This window comes from Oryctolagus cuniculus, chromosome 12 (genome assembly GCF_964237555.1).
Source record: "Oryctolagus cuniculus chromosome 12, mOryCun1.1, whole genome shotgun sequence".
NCBI classification, from domain to species: Eukaryota; Metazoa; Chordata; class Mammalia; order Lagomorpha; family Leporidae; genus Oryctolagus; species Oryctolagus cuniculus.
The window spans coordinates 64561335-64579994 of NC_091443.1; the positions used below are offsets into that span (position 1 = coordinate 64561335).

Sequence of the window (18660 nt, forward strand, 5' to 3'; positions counted from 1 at the left end):
GGGGTTTCCCACAAGGGTGACAGGGACCCCAAGTACTGGACCATTATCCACTGCTTCCCATGCACATTAGCAGGAAGCTAGATCAGAAGTGAAGTAATCAGGACTTAAACCACCACTCCAATATGAGCTGTGGGTATCCTAAGGAGCAGCTTAACCTGCTGCACCATAGGCCTGCCCAATAATAAAACTTTTTTTTTTTTTTTTTTTTTTTTTTTTTTTTTTTTTGACAGGCAGAGTGGACAGTGAGAGAGAGAGACAGAGAGAGAAAGGTCTTCCTTTGCCGTTGGTTCACCCTCCAATGGCCGCCGCTGCAGCCGGCGCACCGCGCTGATCCTGGCAGGAGCCAGGAGCCAGGTGCTTTTCCTGGTCTCCCATGGGGTGCAGGGCCCAAGCACCTGGGCCATCCTCCACTGCACTCCCTGGCCATAGCAGAGAGCTGGCCTGGAAGAGGGGCAACCGGGACAGAATCCGGCGCCCCAACCGGGACTAGAACCCGGTGTGCCGGCGCCGCAAGGTGGAGGATTAGCCTAGTGAGCCACGGCGCCGGCAAACTTTTTTTTTTTTTAAGATTTATTTATTTTATTTGAAAGTCAGAGTTACACAGAGAGAAGGAGAGGAAGAGAGAGAGAGAGGTCTTCCATCTACTGGTTCACTCCCCAGTTGGCCACAATGGTAGGAGCTGTGCCGATTCGAAGCCAGGAGCCAGGAACTTCTTCCAGGTCTCCCACGTTGGTGCAGGGGCCCAAGAACTTGGGCCATCTTCTACTGCTTTCCCAGGCCATAGGAGAGAGCTGGATGGGAAGTGGAGCAGCTGGGACTCAAACCGGGCTACCAGCACTGTAGGCGGTGGCTTTACCTGTTACGCCACAGGTAAAGATCAGTAAAATAAGAAGAGCTCTTGTTTTAAACCCAGCTGATACCATATTCACACCTAAATAATAGCAACAGTGAATCCCGTAGTATCAGATACCTAATCAGTGTGCAAATGCCTCTATTTTTCTTAAAATTTGAAACATAACCATTTGATTGTTCAGCTCAGGCTCTTCAGTAAGTGCACACGGGATTGTTAGTGTGTCCCCTGGGTCACTTAAGCTGCAGTGGCCCTCCCCACCTTGTCCTGAAGCGGACGTGCTGCAGGAGCCGAGTCGTCTCTCTTGCAGTTTCTCACCAATACTGGCGCATCCCTTTGGTGTTGACTGTGTCCCTCTAGTCCCTTGAATGGATTGTAAATTGGTAGTTAAAGCCAGAGCAGTGGTCAGATTGGGTTTGTTTTGTTTGTTGCTTGTTTTGTGGGGGAAGGCCACTTTCTAGGTATTGGTGTATGTCTTTCCATCAGGAGATATGCAACATCTGATTGGCACATCGTTTTGTGGTGTTGCCAGCTCTGTCGGTGATCTTGTGCCACAGTGACCCCTGTTTCCACTGCTGCACCTGCGGTTCAGGCTGGGGTCGCCTAATTGTAAGCGGCAGGTTAAGGGCAGGGCTGTTCTCCCTGTCCCTCTTCCTGCTTCCTGTGGTGATGGCAGAAGTGGCACTGAGACCAGCAAACACACACAGTGCCTTTTAAGGCCTAGGTTTGGAACTGGCAGTGTCACCGTGGGGTCAGCAGGAACTTACCGACTACATGGCCAAAGCCTTGGGTGCCTGGAGGGCTTAGGGATGGGGGACAGTGGCGTGGACTGAGCACTTAATTCACCAGGAGTGACACAGTGGTGCTTTTCTAATTCTGTCTCTCTCTCTCTTATCCAGTCTGCTTCTAAAGACACCCTTCTCAGCAGCTATTTAGTTATCCTCAGATACACTTTGAATAGGAGAGGCAGGTAAAATGCTTGTTTTATTTTCCTCTTAATTGACCAGTTTTCAAAAGAGTCTGTAGCTCCTTAGGAACTGCCAGAGACCATCACCAAGGTTCGTTGGTTTCAGGTATCTGAATCGTGGGTTGAGTGCTGCAGCTGTTGCACTTCCCTTTTATACAGACCCCAGTCCTTCATCGTTGCCTTGCTCTCCAGACATGCTATCAACCATTTCTCTAAGGAGCTCTGGTTGCTTTTTCATTAGAAAAGTTAGCTTTTACCACAATGAAAGTTGGCCGTAAATTTGATACCACAGTTTACAACCCTGGAGTGCTCATGGTATTGGGTTGGCTACTGTTTCTAAGCCTTTTTAGTGTTTAGAACTAAGAATGATTTTTTTAACTTTTAAAATTATTTATGTACTTCAGAGGACCAGAGACACAGACAAAGAGAGCTCCTGTTACTAGTTTACTCCCCTGGTGCTCATAACAGCTGGGACTGGAGCCGTGCTGGGATTTGGAACTCAATCCTAGTCTCTCATTTGGGTGGCAGGGAACCCATTACTTGAGGCATCACTGCTGCCTCCCAGAGTTAGCAAAAAGCTGGAGTGAAGACCTGGAGTTGGGCATTGGACCCCGGTTCTCTGGTGTGGGACACCAGCATCTTCACTGTGAGGCCAGACACCCAGTGCTGTTACTTGTCTTGATGATGGTCATCCGAATGGCTGGGCCGTGGCATCTCATGGTCTCATGGTTTGATTTGCATTTTCCTAATGATTAGTGATGTTGAGCATCTTTTTATGTGTTTATTGGCCATTTCTGTATCTTGGAAGAAATGTCTGATCAAGTCCTTTGCCCATTTTTCAGGCTGGTTGTTGAGTTGCAGGAATTCTTGATATAGTCTGCATGTTAATCTCTTTACCAGATCTATGACTTGCAAATATTTTCCCATCTCAGGTTGCCTTTTCACTCTGTTGATAGTGTCCTCTGACACACATTAAGGAACTACGCTCTGAGGCCGGCGCCGCGGCTCAATAGGCTAATCCTCCACCTAGCGGCTCCGGCACACCGGGTTCTAGTCCCGGTCGGGGCGCCGGATTCTGTCCCGGTTGCCCCTCTTCCAGGCCAGCTCTCTGCTGTGGCCCAGGAAGGCAGTGGAGGATGGCCCAAGTGCTTGGGCCCTGCACCCACATGGGAGACCAGGAGAAGCACTTGGCTCCTGCCTTCAGATCAGCACGGTGCACCGGCTGCAGTGCGCCAGCCGTGGCGGCCATTGGAGAGTGAACCAACGGCAAAAGGAAGACCTTTGTCTCTGTCTCTCTCTCTCACTATCCACTCTGCCTGTCAAAAAAAAAAAAAAAAAAAAGAAAGAAAAGAAAGAAACTATACTCTACGTGTTTTTTCTTTTGTTGCCTGTGCTTTTAGTGTCATTCAAGAACTCAATGCCAAGTGCAATGTTGTGAAGCTTTCTAAGAATTTTATAATTTAGCTCTCAAATGTGGGGCTTTGAGTTACCTTCTGTATGCGGTGTAAGGTAAAGACCTACCTTCATTTTTTCCATATGGATAGCCAATAGCCAGTTTTCCCAGCACCATTTGTCGAACACTGTTGCTTGCCCATGAATGGTGTGCACCCTTGCCAGAAAATCAGTTGACCATATTGCAAGGTCCTATTTCTGGGCTCTATTCTCTCCCTTTATATTTTTCTTTAAAGTGACATTGTATTTATTTATTTGAAAGAGGAGGTGACAGAGAGAGAGAGAGAGATCTGCCATCTGCTGGTTCACTCCCCAAATGGCTATAGGGCTCTGTTCTCTTCCTTTATATTTGTCTTTTAAGTGACATTGTCTTTATTTATTTATTTATTTGAAAGATGAAATGACAGAGAGATAGATCTACCATCTACTGGTTCACTCCCCAAATGGCCATAACAGCCAAGGCTAGGCCAGGCCAAAGCCAGAAATCAGGAGCTCCATCTGGGTCTTCCACGTGAGTGGCAGGACCCATGTACTTGGCGTCTTCTCCTGCCTCTCATGTGCATTAACAGAGAGTGGAATCGGAAGCACACGGGGTAGCAGTCCAGTATGGAACATGGGAACCCAAGCAGCAGCTTCACCCACTGTGACACAAACTGGTTAAAAGTCACTTACTTGCAGGGCTGGCAGTGTGGCACAGTGAGTTAAACCCCACCTGTGATGCATTAGCAGGGAGCTGGGTTGGCAACAGAGCAGCCAGGACTGCAGCAGGTGTCCGAATGGGACGCCAGCATTGCAGGTGACGGCTTACCTCGCTGCACTGCAGCAGTGGCCCCGCCCGTCAGCCTCCATGTGGAGCAGCAGCAGGTTTCTGTCGGTACAGTGTCCCTGGAGCACAGCACCACCCATTTGTGTATATGTTGTCTGCTTTCTAGCCAGAGCTGGGAGGTTGAGTAGTTGAGACAGTGACCGCTTTATCTCAACCTTTAGCACACTTTTTCTGGCTGAAGATGCGATGGCTGTCCTTATAGCTGTGTAGCAGTCCGTTGGGTGGACCTACCGTAAGTGATTCAGCCACTTTCCTGTTTGTGGATACTTCAGTTGTTTTCACATCTGCTAGTACAAATAATGCCACAAAATCAAAACACAGTTTTCTCAAAACCTCTCAGAAGATAGGAGCTTTTTCTCTGGGTGAATTCCCTCCTAAAAACAGCCCAGTTGTCACTGGGCAGTCCAGAGAAGACAGAGCTCTTCATTTGAGTCTTCTACCACGTTCCGGGTCTTCTTCAGGGATGAAAGATGGTTCCATTCTTGTTGAGAACCTGGGTAAACATTGTCCCTTTCTTTCCAGCTGAGCTCCTCGCCAAAAAACAGCCATTAAAGACGAGCGAGGTCTACTCTGATGATGAGGAGGAGGAAGAGGATGACAAGTCCAGTGAGAAGTCAGACCGCTCGTCCCGAACGTCTTCATCTGATGAGGAAGAGGAGTAAGCTGCGTACATTTTGGTCCAGTGGGCTGGATGGGCGGGTTCAGCCGTGAACTCCAGCTTGCTTAGCGCCGTCAGTTGCTGAGCCGAGCTTCCCAGGATGCCCGCCATTGGTTTCGTAGGCCTCCTGCATCCTGGGCCTGGCAGGTGGCCGTCGACCGCCCGTCACTTCATGTTGGCCTGGAGCTTCCGTAGGCGTTACTGCTCTGGTCAGCTGTCTGGGATGGCTGCCTCATTCTAGATAACTCGCACGACTGGTTGGGAATGGATTTGCTGTGGTTCTTTCCTAGGGCTTCATTCATTCCTCCTCCAAGGTGAACCGTAGCTACTTTAGTTGAAGCTCTGAGCTGCTGGTGCTGTCCGTCTGTCTCGTTCTGTTTTTATCATGAACACTTTGCCCACCACCCCTTTGTTCCTCGCAGGAAAGAAGAAATCCCTCCAAAATCACAGCCAGTCTCCTTACCCGAGGAGTTGAATCGGGTTCGGTTATCACGGCATAAGCTGGAGCGTTGGTGTCACATGCCCTTCTTTGCTAAGACTGTCACGGGGTGTTTTGTACGGATTGGCATTGGAAACCACAACAGCAAGCCAGTGTACCGGGTTGGTATTTCTTTATGGCACAATGGACCATGTCTTCTCAGCTGGGGCAGGAGCTGCTGAACAAACCTGTCACTCTTCTGCCATCATTGTCTAGAAAACAGGCCACAGGGGCGCTGCCTGAGAACAGGGAGCAGTGCTGGCACGGGCGGCTTGCGCCCCCTATCTGTGAAAGGGAGAAGGGAGACCTGGTGAAGTATGTGTGGGCAGTTAGGCAACATGCATTTGAACAATAAGTGAGTGAGAAATTTCCCTGTGATGTGCAGTGACTCCGAGTGCGGGGAGTTATATCGAGGTTAACAACTACAGAAATACACAAAAAGCAACAGCCTAATGCACTGCTGTGATCTAACTAAATATGGCTTTTTTGTTTTTGTTTTTTTGTGGTTTTTTTGCTTTTAAAAAAATATTTTGTATTTGTTTTGTTTCAGTCTATCTGTTTTTTGTTTTGTTTAAAAATTTATTTATTTGAAAGCCAGAGTTACAGAGTATAAGGTCTTCCATCCACTGGTTCACTCCCCTAAATGACAACGGACAGGGCTGGGCCAGGTGGAAGCCAGGAGCCCAGAGCTTCTCCCAGGTCTCCTATGTGGTTGGCAGGAGCCCAAGCACTTGGACCATCTTCTACTGCTTTCCCAGGCCATTAGCAGGAGGGAGCTGGATCTGAAGTGGAGTAGGGACCAGCACTGTGGTGTAGCAGATAAAGCTACCACCTGCAGTGCCAGCATCCCAATATGGGCGCTGGTTGGAGTCCTGGCTGCTCCACTTTCTGATTCAGCTCTTTGCTATGGCCTAGGAAAGCAGTAGACGATGGGCCAAGGGTCCCCACACCCAGGTAGGAGACCTGGAAGAAGCTCCAAGCTCCTGGCTTTGGATTGGCCCAGCCCTGGCCATTGCAGCCATTGGGGGAGTGAACCAATGGATGGAAGACCTCTCTTTCTCTCTCCCTCTCCTTCCCTCCTCTCCCCCCCACTGCCTCTGCCTCTGCCTCCCTGTAACTCTGCCCTTCAAATAAATAAATAAATCTTTAAAAAAAAAAAAAAGAAGAAGAAGAAGAAGAAGAAACGGAGCAGCCAGGGCAAGAACCGGCACCCATATGGAGTGCTGGTGTCATAGGCAGCAGCTTTATCTGCTAACGCCACAGTGGCAGCTCCTGGGTTGTCTGCTTTTAATGAGTGTGAGGGCAACATCCCAGCAAGCTGGGTGGCACACACTGGCCTCCATGTTCTTCACGTTTGGTTGAGCAGAGTTCACCCCTGAAATCCTGAGTGCTCCTCCCGTAAGGTGTAGTTAGTGGAAGGGAAAGCAGCTGTGTCCTCTGAATCCTAAACCTGAAAGGTGCCCAGAACCCCTGGCAGCCCTGCATGCCTCTGGGCACAAGGTTGTTCATCCGGGCTCAGACAGGTGCACAACAATGACCAAAGGAAGAATGGTAGGGAAGGTGCTGGGAGAATTGGTCTGTAATGGGTCTCTCTGTCCTGTCGCTTAGGTCGCTGAGATCACGGGTGTCGTGGAAACTGCCAAAGTTTACCAGTTGGGTGGCACCAGAACAAACAAAGGGCTACAACTCCGGTAAGAGGCCCCTCGGGGACAGCCTGGGCCCCCACTTTTGGCACGCACTGCCTGCAGGGCCGCCCCCCTCTCCCGGCTCCCTGTCCTGTGTAGAGTCCTCTCTCGGAGGTGTCTGGTGTCCTGTCCTTGCCTGTGGGGAAAGTAGGACATTCTCTCCCCCAGGGAAGTCAAGTGCGTGAAGTGGTAGGACACACAAGCGTGGCGTCCGCAGTCAGCGTGGTCGCGAGGTTTGCTTCCGGTCCTAGCCCTGTCACTCCAAAACTTCATCCTTGACCTGTTGGGTCATGGCTCTGGACCTTGTGTTCTCTTCTTTTTTCTTTCCTTTTTTTTTTTTTTTTTTTTTTAAGTTCGTTCTTTCTTTCTTTGAAAGTCACCGAGAGAGAGTGGGAGAGATTTGGTCTCCCTGCTCTCTTCATCCCCATCTACCCTGGTCTGTTTAATGGGAGCCAGTCCCCGGTGGGGGTGGTCATGGCCAGCAGAGTTCCTAGGAGCATGGCACTGAGTCGCTGACCTTTGCCCCCACAGTGGTGGGAAGAACAGCATCTTCCTGTCTAGGGTGTAGTTTGCCTGTCATTCAGAGCCCTGCCTAATGCTGTCTGTTCCTGATGCTGGTGGACCTGGATGGAGTTTATTGTAAGTTGACTTCCAAAGCGCTGCCTGGTCCATTTGGTTCCAACAGCAGCTGTGTGGTTCTCCATCCTGGTGGTGGCCCATTGCTACAGTTTTGATTTCACTGCCTGTTTCTCACTCTCAGAGATTCTGACCCAGTTGACCTAGGGTGGTGCTTGAGCATTAGAACATTTACAGATCTTCCTAGATGATTCCCAGGGGTTTGGGAAGCACAGAAAGAGGGTAGCGCAGGATCCGGTCAGGTTGCCTTGCTCGTCCTCAGAGATGCTGACTCTCTCTTACGTAGGCATGGCAATGACCAACGAGTGTTCCGCCTGGAGTTTGTCTCAAACCAAGAATTCACTGAAAGCGAATTCATGAAATGGAAGGAGGCGGTGAGTGGCTGGCGGTGACGAGCAGGTGTTCACGAGCCCTGGGGGCTTCTCCACAGCCCCTTGCTGATAACCATTTACTGCATTTTCTCCAGATGTTCTCTGCCGGCATGCAGTTGCCCACGCTAGATGAGATCAATAAAAAGGAATTATCTATTAAAGAAGCTCTTAATTATAAATTCAACGATCAGGACATTGAAGAGGTGAGAAACCTGGTCTCCCAGGGCCCGGGTTGATCCGGAACCTGTGTTCGGAAAAGAACGTGGTTTCCTTCTGCCCGTGTATCTTGGTATTTTTAGCTATGCATGAAGATGGGGGAGCACAGACGCTGTTGCCGGATTTCCTAGACTCCATCAGCTTTTCTCAGCGCGTTCTGTCTGCAGATGAGACCGCCTCAGCTCACGTGTCTTCCGGGTTCCGGGATCTATGCTCTGTTAGGCTTGGTCCGACAGTTCTGATCTGTTCTCCTGGCCGCTGGCTAGCCTTGCAGCGCCTGGCCCTCGGGCACACGCTCCCTCACGCTGCCCAGAGCAGCTGGGGGCCCCTGGCAGCAGCGTCCTGGCCCTCGGAGTGAGCACGCTCCCTCCCCGTGGGGTGCGGCACTGCTGTAGGAAGAGCAGCCCCTCCGCCAGCTGGTGGCTTCCGCAAGGGGCTCACTTAGCCGTGGGCAGAGTGCTTTAACAATTCCTCACCGTGGGTGTCTCCTCTCTGGCACAGATTGTTAAAGAGAAAGAAAGGTTCAGAAAAGCCCCACCCAACTATGCTATGAAGAAGACACAGCTGCTAAAGGAAAAGGTGAGGACCTGTGCTCAAGCCCCTGTCCCCGTCCCGTGAGGGGTGTGGAAGGCCCACTTCTCCCCTGCCAGTCGCCGGTGGCGGGATTGGCAGGGAGCTCTGGGCTCGGGCGTTCTCGGCCCTTCTCCTGTGTGTGCGTGGAAAGGGCCCCTTTTTGTCCCATCCACCTTTCTTTGTAGTTACATTAGCGCCACGTGGAATAAGGCAGACCCCAGGCCAGAATCCAGCACTGGGTCTGAGCCAACCAAAGGGATTGTGTGGCGCCACCATGGCAAATGCTTTTCCATTCTCATACCAGGAGGACAGGGCAAGCCTTGTGACGGGGCTTCAGCCATCTGGGGTCTAGGTTCTAAGGCTAAAGTTGGATATCACTGCACCGGGGGAAGTATTACGACTGTAATGAAAACCATACGTCGTATTTGTAAAGTGCTGCTTCTGTTCTTTCACATTTCCTGTCATTGGTTGATTGCATGAGACTATCTTGTCTGTGCTAGAAGTCAGGGGCTGCTTCCTAGAGAGAGCTGGTCATCGCCAAGAGCTGACGCATCTCTCTGTCTCTGCAGGCCATGGCCGAGGACTTGGGGGACCAGGACAAGGCCAAACAAATCCAGGACCAGCTGAACGAGCTGGAGGAGCGAGCAGAGGCCTTGGACCGCCAGCGGACCAAGAACATCTCTGCTATCAGGTATGTAACAGCCTGCTCGGGTTGGGTCCCGGTCCGTGGCCCCCAGGTCTCGGGTAGAATTGTCCGGCAAGCCTGCGGCCGTGTGCACATTGTGCTGCCCCTGCTCCGCAGATCCCGGGACCAGGGCTCAGCGCTCCTTTCCTCCTCTACTGCCCGCTGACTCATCCTCTTCCCCCACAGCTACATCAACCAGCGCAACCGGGAGTGGAACATTGTGGAGTCTGAGAAGGCCCTGGTGGTAAGTACGATCCCTTTATCTGCATCACAGAAAAAAAAATTCTAATAGGCCGGTAGGAACTCTGTACATCTTGCCATATATGCCTTAGCATATATAACCTCTGTATGCATATGTACACACATGTACTTTCTTTCTTTCTGTAAATATCTATCTATTTGAAAAACAGAGGCAGAGATCTTCTATCTGCTGGTTCATTTCCTAAATGCCCACACAGCTGAGGTAGGGAGCCTGGAACTCTATCTGGGTCTCCCATGTGGGTGCAGGGACCCATGAACTTGGGCCATCACCTGCTGCCTCCCAGGGTGTGCATTAGCAGGGAGCCAGATTGATTGGAAGCCAAGCTGGGACTTCAGCGCAGGCACTGTGATGTAGGGGGTGGGGTCCCAAGACATTTCCTGACTACTATGCCACCACTGCCACCACTCCGAGTCTCTTAATTTATAATGAAAAGTCTTCTCTCCTGTCTTGCTCCTTCTCACCCTTAAATTCTACTCCACACGTATTATTTTTATCAATCTCTGGCTTTTGGTTGTTGCTTTGGTAATCCTTGAAGGGAAAAAGATGATAGAGACTGAGGTTGTGGCTCAGCGGATGAAGCTACCACCAGCATCCCATGTGGAGAGCTGCTCCTCTTCCAATCCAGCTCCCTGCTATGGTCTGGGAAAGCAGTAGATGGCCCAAGTGTTTGGGCCCCTGCACCCACGTGGGAGACCGGGAAGAAGTTCCTGCCTCCTGGCTTCAGACTGGCCTAGCTCCAGCCATTGTGGCCATTTAGGGAAGTGAACAAGTGGATGAAGATCTCTTTGTCTCTCCCTGTCTCACCCTCTCTCTGTCACTGTGCCTTTCAAATAAATGAAAAGATGAGAAACAGCTTTCGATTGTTTCCAGTTCCTTGCAAAGACTTATTTGTATGCAGGCCCACGGTGGGTGGGAGGAGGAGAAGCAGATGCAGTTCCGTAACGCTGCTCTCTGTCACAGGCTGAAAGTCACAACATGAAAAACCAGCAGATGGACCCCTTCACCAGGCGGCAGTGCAAACCTACCATCGTCTCCAACGTGAGTACCGAAGGAGGACATGCGGAGTTGGGACCTAGATTCTAGGACAGAAAGTGAATTCCATTAGGAAATTAATAAAGAAGTTAAAAATAATGTTTTCTTAGCTGGGATTTGCTCTCCTCAAGCTCTTGGGTCTGGACACTTCCTTTTTTATCTTGCTATAGGGCATATAGGCAGTGCAGGCCTGGCATGGATCTGTAAAAGCCTAGGGATTAACCCCTTGTGCTGAGGTCGGGTGAGAGTGCAGACATTAGCTCAGCCTGCGAATCCCTTCAAAATGCTTGGGACCAGGAATGCTTCAGATTTTTTCAGATTCAGAAGATATGCAAATTGACATAGACTTCGTGGCAATGAGACCCAAGTCTAAACAGAAGATTCATTTATCTTTCATAGTATACCTAACACATAGCCTGAAGGTAATCCTGTACAATAGTTTCAGTATGCCTGTGTATACCTGTGACCCATGACATCAGGTCAGGTGTAGCATTTTCCACCTGTGGCATTATAGGAATGGCACTTGGCCTCATGGTTGGGATGCCTACATCCCATATCAGGGTCCGGGTTCAAGTCCCAACTGCATTCCCAATCCCAGCTTCTTTCTGGTGTGCACGTCAGGGTCAGAAGTGATGACTGAAGTAGACGGGTGTCTGCCACCCACTCAGGAGACCTGGGTTAAGTTCCGGCTCCCATCTGGGGAGCAAGACTGGTGGATGTGAGCATCCCCCACCCCACCCTCTGTGTCACTCTGCTTTTCAAATAGATGAAAGTGAAGGAACTATTTTTTTTAAATAGCTTACTGGATGCCCAGTGTAATGTGTCACTTAGCTAGGATCTGGCTGAACTGGGCTTTTTCTTTAAAGCTCTTAATTGCCTTTTTTTTGCTGGCTTGAGGAGAGCCCCACTGAGCTGCTTTTGGGCCCACTGTGGTGCTTATGATGTTAGTGGTGGTAGACGGAAAAAACCTGGCAGTAGGATTCTGTGAGAGATGAACACTCTCTAAAATTGCTTATTTCCTTTCTCAGTCCAGAGACCCGGCTGTTCAAGCTGCCATCTTGGCCCAGCTGAATGCAAAATATGGTTCTGGAGTGTTACCCGATGCCCCAAAGGAAATGACCAAGGCAAGTGCAGCCCCCGCCGTGGCTGCTGAGCAGGCCACACTGCCCACCGGGACCCCCAGCAAGCACCTTGCCTGGTTTGATTTTCCTACCTGGAGAAACAGGGCACCCCACCCCCGCAGTCCTTTCTTCATCCCCATTATTTACAAATGTGGTCAGACAGCCTGAATTCTAAGCCCAACACCCCCATATACTAGGGTCTTGACTGTCTTTAGGAAACTGACTTCCAGACCATATGCAAAATGAGGGGAATGCTGTGTAACCTGCCCCGAAGGGTAGTTAGGAAGAGCAGACGACAGGACACGTCAGGCAGCTGTAGAAGTAAAAAGCTCTTGGACAGTTAACTTGGTAAATCAAGAGGAGCCGCCTGTTTAGCTGCAGTTTTCTGCCAAAGCAAACCCCTGCTGTTCCAGGAATTCTCATAATCTGGGCTTAGCTGAGGCCTGTGGTCTTAAACCTGCCCTTTCTACTACAGACCCTCCTAGCCCTGAGCCTTCCCTCTCTGTGCTTTGAAGCACAAAAGGCTTCAGAGAAGAAAGCTGGGAGTCCGTGGCCTCTCCCGTCCTCCCCGGAGAGCCGGAACGGAAGTCAGCCTTAGCGGGAGAACGGAATGAACTGGAGCCCCGGCAGTGGAGGCTCCTGCTGCCTGAGAGCCGCGTGTGCGGGCACTTTTACTCTTGGCTTTCCTCCTCCCGTCGCAGGGCCAGGGGAAGGATAAGGATCTGAATTCTAAATCAGCCAGCGACCTCTCTGAAGATCTCTTCAAAGTACATGATTTTGATGTGAAGATTGATTTACAGGTTCCCAGCTCAGGTACGTGAGGATGGGGGCAGAGATGGCGCCACGGTGCCCTTGGCCAGCAAGGGGGCCTGATGTTAGTGAGGAGCGGGGGTGTCAGCTCCTCAGTGTCTCTAGTGGCAGGGGTGGGCGGGCTGTGCCGCACAGGCTGGGAGCTTCACGTGCCAATCTGCCGTTCCTTCCCACAGAGTCCAAGGCACTAGCCATCACCTCCAAGGCTCCGCCAGCCAAGGATGGGGCTCCAAGGAGATCTCTGAACTTGGAAGACTACAAAAAACGACGGGGGCTTATTTGAGCGCACCCAGCCTGCTGCCGCCAGCCCTGCATGCCCCAGCACTGTGCCCCGCCTTTCCTCTTTTCCTTTGGTTTGCCCTCTTTGGGCTGGAGCAGCAGTGGAACTGGGAAGAGACTCTAAACTGCCAGTCGTCTGTAATATAAACCGTTCGCTGTATAGACCTCCTTTGTCTGCACCATCTCCGCCACCCCGGACCCCGCCCAGCGTGGAGCTGGGCTCTCTGGAGCTTTTTCCATGGCTTTAGATTTGTGTTTGCCTTTTTCCTTTTTTTTTTTTTTAAACCAGCACAGTTCATTGGCCACTCTGCACGCATTCAGTATTACCATGGAGCTGGGAGTTTGCTGGAGCCCGTGGAGGCCATATCAGCAGCACGGGGCGGTCTCTTCTGCCGCCTCGGACCCAACCATTGAACATTTGGCACCTGACCCTCGTGGAGGGTGTGGGGATTGGGCACCTGCAGTCCTCCGCCCTCTCGCCTCTCCTTTCTCCTCTTCCCATCTGTATGGAAGAGGGGTTTTCAAAACCAATTTAGTTTCCAAAAAAGTGTACATTTGTGGGGAGGGAGGGGGGTCTAATTTGAGAGAGAGAGAGTGTGTGTGTGTGTGTATGTGTGTGTAAGTGTGTGGATTTTTTTATCATTTTTTTAAAATGCAGTACTCTTTGTATCAGTCTGTCATGGGTCTATAGCTGTTTCAGATTTTTTTCAGCTGTACTTGAGCATCTGAAACCGCAAGAAAGAAACTCATTAAATGTGATTCTTCTTACTAAACAGGCCTGCCTGCTGTAGCTGTGTAACTTCCCTCCCCGCCTCTCCCCCTCATCACCCCCAGCCCCCTGCCCTGCAGGCTGTGTCCCGGCAGGTGGGAGGGCAATAACAGAGCCTTGCTCATCCCCTGGGTGCAGCCCGCAGCTTCTTGGCTGAACAGACAGTGTGTTTTTTTGTGTTTTTTTTTTTTTTTTTTTTTTTTTCCCCACTCACTGTACCTGTCTCTTCCTAGTGATTCTGTTTTGCTGTTTTGGCAAGAATGACATTTTGTTTTTAAGAGAAATTATTCAACACGAATGTGGAGAGCGAACACACAGAGATTTCGGTCGCAGATGTTGTCAGCATGTGCCGTTTGCGTGTGTGTCTACGTACAGCTATGGGGGGTGTACATGTGACTGTGCAGCTAGGGTGAAGCCAGAAGAGGTGTGTATGTCTTTATGAACTGTTTGAAAAGAGATAAGCTGACTGCTCGATAATCATTCTCAGGTGTAAAGCTCCAACTGTAAATAAAAGTGGCATTTAACAAATCTTTCCAGAACAAAGTCCAGCTGACTATATATACCAAGAACTAAGCTGAAGAAAAGCTGAGAGCTGCCAACTTCCACACGAGGCAGGGGCATCTAGAAGCTCGGCTCTGTACTTCTTCACCCTACTTTTGTATAAAGCAGGAAGGGAAGGGGATGAAGGGAAATCACGGAGTTAATTTGTATTTTAACATAAAAATGAACTTAAGTGACTCTTCTGGATTTAGCAGAGCCTTGGTATTGCTTTAACTTAGTTTACATTTTTTTTTAATTTTGCAAACAGTAATGGATGGTTTTAAAGAAGTGTTGTGACTGTGTAAAGTTGATAAACATGACTGTAACACAGCTATGTGGTGGCTGTGACACAGTTCGGTTGGGCGAAGGAGTGGTAATGGACTCATTAAAATCATATTTACTTGAAGAGTCCATTGACCGAAACTCTTTACAGACCATTGTGTAAATGTGGAATCACAGACTGTTAAACATTGCCGGGACTCCTCTGGCCCAGTCCTGGAGCTGCCAGGACCTCTCCCATCATGATGAACTTGGACTTTTTTTTTTTTTTTCCTTTCTGGTTTTAAAAGACGTAAAATGATAGAATCCATATAATTTGCTGGAATCACTCTGACCCATCATGTAGATCTGTATTTAGTATCATTTGGATTTGGAGAAGTGTCAATTACATTATGGCTGTGTAATAAAATTTTTATTCAAACTGCATCACACTGTAGCCACTTTGCCACTACCTCCCCACACGCAGCTGCTGAGAGCTGTGTCCTGAGATGCCGAAGCACACAGCAGGGAGAGAAGCCACCCAAAGACGACGGGAAGTTAACTTAGCGCCTGCATAGCCCACTTGAGGATTGGGGTCAAGACTAAGGACTTGTCTCCAGTCTCAGCCAGGGCAGGGCCTGTGCCCCAGGATCTTGGCCAGGCACAAGAGAGACACTGGCTTTGTCCCACTGGCTCACACTTCCTGGTGCTTCCCAGTATTTCTTGTGTGCCCTCCTCCCTGCGTGGTTTCAGTGCTGAAGGGTACCACACCCAAGCTTGCTTATACATTTTTCAGTTCCAAGAATCAAAGAGGCCGGCGTCTGTGTGCCTAGCTCATGGTGTATACAGGTCTGTTTGTCTTGCTTCTGACAGGCACAGAATGTTGCAACTTCCCTTCAAAAAGAATGCTTTTTTTTGTTTGTTTCTGTGAGGTCCTGACTTGTCACTCAAACTGTACAGATACTTGTAAATAAACTGCCATTTTAATACGGGGATCAGATCGAGTGCAAGCATTGTGTGCTGGGTGGCAGCTCTCAGAGCCATGTTTCCAGTGCCCAGGAGAGCCTCTGCTTCCTTTCCTTCCCCCTCTCAGCCCTGTGCATCCAATCCTGAGAGCCGCTGGTTCCCCAGAAGCCTGTTGTTGGCTTCCTGTCGTGGCAAGAGACTTTAACAGAACTGCCTAAGCTCTCTAAGCATTCCCCACCCCTAATGCCTGAGGCTGTGTCTCCCTATCTCTGCTAGGAAGCGGGATCCTGCATTGGCTGCCCTGTTAGAGGTGGGAGGGCCAATGACAATCACAGTGTTGGAGAGGTGCGCCCCAGGGATTAGCACACAGGTGTACCCAGTCAGATTTTCTCCAGCTTAATGCCACTCCCACTGCTTGACTGTGGGGAGCAGTGGCATTCACAGGAGTTCCGAGCTCCCAGGATCTGGGTGCTGCCGGGCAGCCACACTGCCTTCCGTGGGAAGGAGAGCGGACCAACAGTGCTGGTGGAGGGAAGAGGGGTGCTGGGTGGTCAACTTGACCTCCCCAGAGTTTTCCAGGAGGGGAGATCCTTCCCTGGGTAATCATGGGTGGCTGTACTCCAGGAAGCCAGGACCGCAGCTCAGACGTCTGCTTCATTTCCCAGACCAAAGGTGGCCACTGAGCTCCCCTGGGCTCTGTGCTTTGGGGGGCTGGAAGGAAGGGCATCCTGCTTTCTCTGCAGTTTCCCAAACTACCCCCAGTACCTCTGTATGGAACCAGTTTCTCTGCATCCATCCAGTAGGAGCTCAGCCACTGGGGCACAAGCACATCAAGGATTTTCAGTCCATACTGCAGTCTGGAGGTAGACCAGTAGCCCCAAGGGTACCAGCTCCCAGCAGGGTTCTCAGCCTAGCTGACACCAACATCTAGGACTAAGAGATTTAACTCTGAGCCAGATTCCCATTCTTAAACAAAGGATAATCTGTCACTACCCTGCCAGCACTGTGGCGTAGCAGGTTAAATTGCCACCTGTGGCACTGGCATCCCATGTGGGCACCAGTTCAAGTTTTAGCTGCTCCACTTACCATCCAGCTTTTTGCTATGGCCTGGGAAAGCAGTAGAAGATGGGCTAGATGCTTGGGCCCCTCCCTGAACCCACATAGGGGACCCAGAGGAGGCTCCTGGCTTCAGATCAGCCCAGCTCTGACCATTGCAGCCATTTGGGAAGTGAACCAGTGGATGAAACACCTCTCTCTGCCTCTGTAACTCTTTCAAATAAATAAATCTTAAAAAAAAAAAAAAAAAAAAAAAAGAAGAAAAAAGAAAACTGTTCTGTCTTCAGTAGGAGCTCAGTAAATGCTGTTGTGAGTAGAGGAAGCCACTGCATCTGGAGGAGAGACTGTTGGGTCCCCATGGTCCAGGGTGGACCCCAGGGGTCCTGATGGTGGGGCACAAGCTGGGTAACGGGCTTGGCCAGGACTGAAGAGCTTGGCCCAGAACCTCTAGGCGGCCTGCACGGCAGGAGGTCAAGAAACCACCCTTGTAGTGTGCCCAGCAGCTGGCCTGAGGGAGCTTTTGGAGAAGGTGGCTGCAGCCCAGCTTGTGTCCAGCCCTCAGCATGTCCCTACCTTGACCGCGGGGCTGAAGGCAAGGCCCGCCTCCCCCCCCCCCCCCCCACCAACAGTTAAGACCCCTCAGAGCAGCACCAGGCCAGAGGCCAGAGGCCTGCAGAGTTCCCGGGGCTCTGGTGACCACATCTTTCTCACAGTATCAGAGCCGCTCCTGCTCTCACCGAGCCGCCAATGGCCCTGCTTTGCCTCGCCTGCAGACGCCAAGCACACACACTCATTCTCCAAGCCCCGAATGCCCTGATTTATCTTCATCGACTCCAGAAGCTTTCCCTGACCGCCCCCTCCCAGGCCAGCTTGGGTGCACCCCCACCAACTCCCCCTAGCGCGTCCCTTCCCACGCCATACAGTTATTTATGCGTCCCCACGCCTCGCCTGGAATCACTGTGTCCGTGGCATTTCCCTTCGTACCCCAGCACTCGGCGCCGCCTGGCGCTTGGGTAACGCCCACGAAACGCGGTGGAGGGAGGGAGAGAAGGAATTGAGCAGACGGCCCGCCAGGGCCCCAACTTCTGGTGCATTCCCACCCGCGGGTCCTCACCCAGCTCTGGTACCTGGACCCGCGCGCCACAGCGCCCCCGGGAATGAGACGCCACCTGCAGCAGTGGCCCAGGCTCCGCCCTTTGGTATCGACCTCAGCCAGCCAGCCAGCTAGAACGGCGGCTGCGGTAGACAGAGACGGCCGGCTCACCCCCACGGCCCCCGGCCGCGGCCTCAGCTCGCTGGCTCTTTTCCGCCGAGCGGCCTCGGGTGCTTGCACGTGCGCTCTTGCCTGTCTCCAGGCGGGAACCCTCGCAGGGCGCACCGCACAGCGATTCCCGGAGCCGGGAGCCCGGCCTTCCTGGTGTGGCAGGCGCGCAGCGATGCGTGAACCCAGGGACTCCTGGTGCCAGCGCGCCACCGCATGCTCTGTGGACGCGGTCACCAGGGCACAGAGATCCAAGTGGAATTAGAGGCTGCGTCCCCACCCCAGCGCCGCGACGGTGGAATGCAGAAGTCCCCTGGTGACACCCCAGCCCCTCCCTGTCCCTTCTGCCTCCACTCCACTGCTGGGAGACATTCCACGTTCTGCTCTCTCTCGAGGCTCCTGGGCCCTTGGGGCAACCCTGTCTCTGGAGTGTGTCAGGAGACAGTCTGGTCTCCTAGACACGCTCAGGAGGGCAACGCATTCCGTTCCTTTGACAAGAGTGACTCAGACTGTGGAGAGTCAGCCAACACTGCTAGATCCTAGCCTTCCTAAAGGAATCTCTTAGCCATCCCAGAATATTCCCACAGGTCCAGCTGTCCTCCATGGGGTCCAAGATGGCAGGGAGGAGGGGAAACCCAGAGGAGGAAAGGGCTCTGGTGTGAGGGCTGAGGCTGCCACCCCCTCCTCTCACAGGGCCTCCCACATCCTCAGGTCCCACCGGCCCTGGCTCAGGCCATTGCCCTGTCTCGCTGGCCCCAGGCAGGCAAGAGCACTGGGGAAGGTTTGGGAGCAGGAAGCAGCTTGGAGACCAGGATCCCAGGGCCTCACTGGCAGTCCCTTAGAAAGAGTGGAGGCAGCCGACGCCGTGGCTCACTAGGCTAATCCTCTGCCTTGCGGTGCCGGCACACC

At 51.6% G+C, this 18660-nt stretch overlaps 1 protein-coding gene across 2 annotated transcripts in view; it reads left to right on the plus strand.

The window, feature by feature from the left end:
• The window catches only part of RTF1 (RTF1 homolog, Paf1/RNA polymerase II complex component), a 52666-nt gene extending 37751 nt beyond the window's left edge, over positions 1–14915 (plus strand). Inside the window, exons 7-18 of one of the 2 annotated variants that reach the window (XR_011380858.1) lie at positions 4618–4753; positions 5176–5353; positions 6840–6922; positions 7839–7926; positions 8019–8126; positions 8641–8718; positions 9282–9403; positions 9584–9641; positions 10620–10697; positions 11720–11819; positions 12520–12625; positions 12799–14915. Coding sequence is in view for 1 of the 2 variants with exons in the window: in XM_002717967.5 (XP_002718013.1) it covers positions 4618–4753; positions 5176–5353; positions 6840–6922; positions 7839–7926; positions 8019–8126; positions 8641–8718; positions 9282–9403; positions 9584–9641; positions 10620–10697; positions 11720–11815; positions 12514–12625; positions 12799–12905 (1244 nt within the window). In the remaining variant the exon portion in view is untranslated. Of the gene's footprint in view, positions 1–4617; positions 4754–5175; positions 5354–6839; positions 6923–7838; positions 7927–8018; positions 8127–8640; positions 8719–9281; positions 9404–9583; positions 9642–10619; positions 10698–11719; positions 11820–12513; positions 12626–12798 lie in introns of both variants that reach the window. The other variant, XM_002717967.5, reaches the window with a different exon arrangement.
• Positions 14916–18660: the final 3745 nt, after the last annotated feature.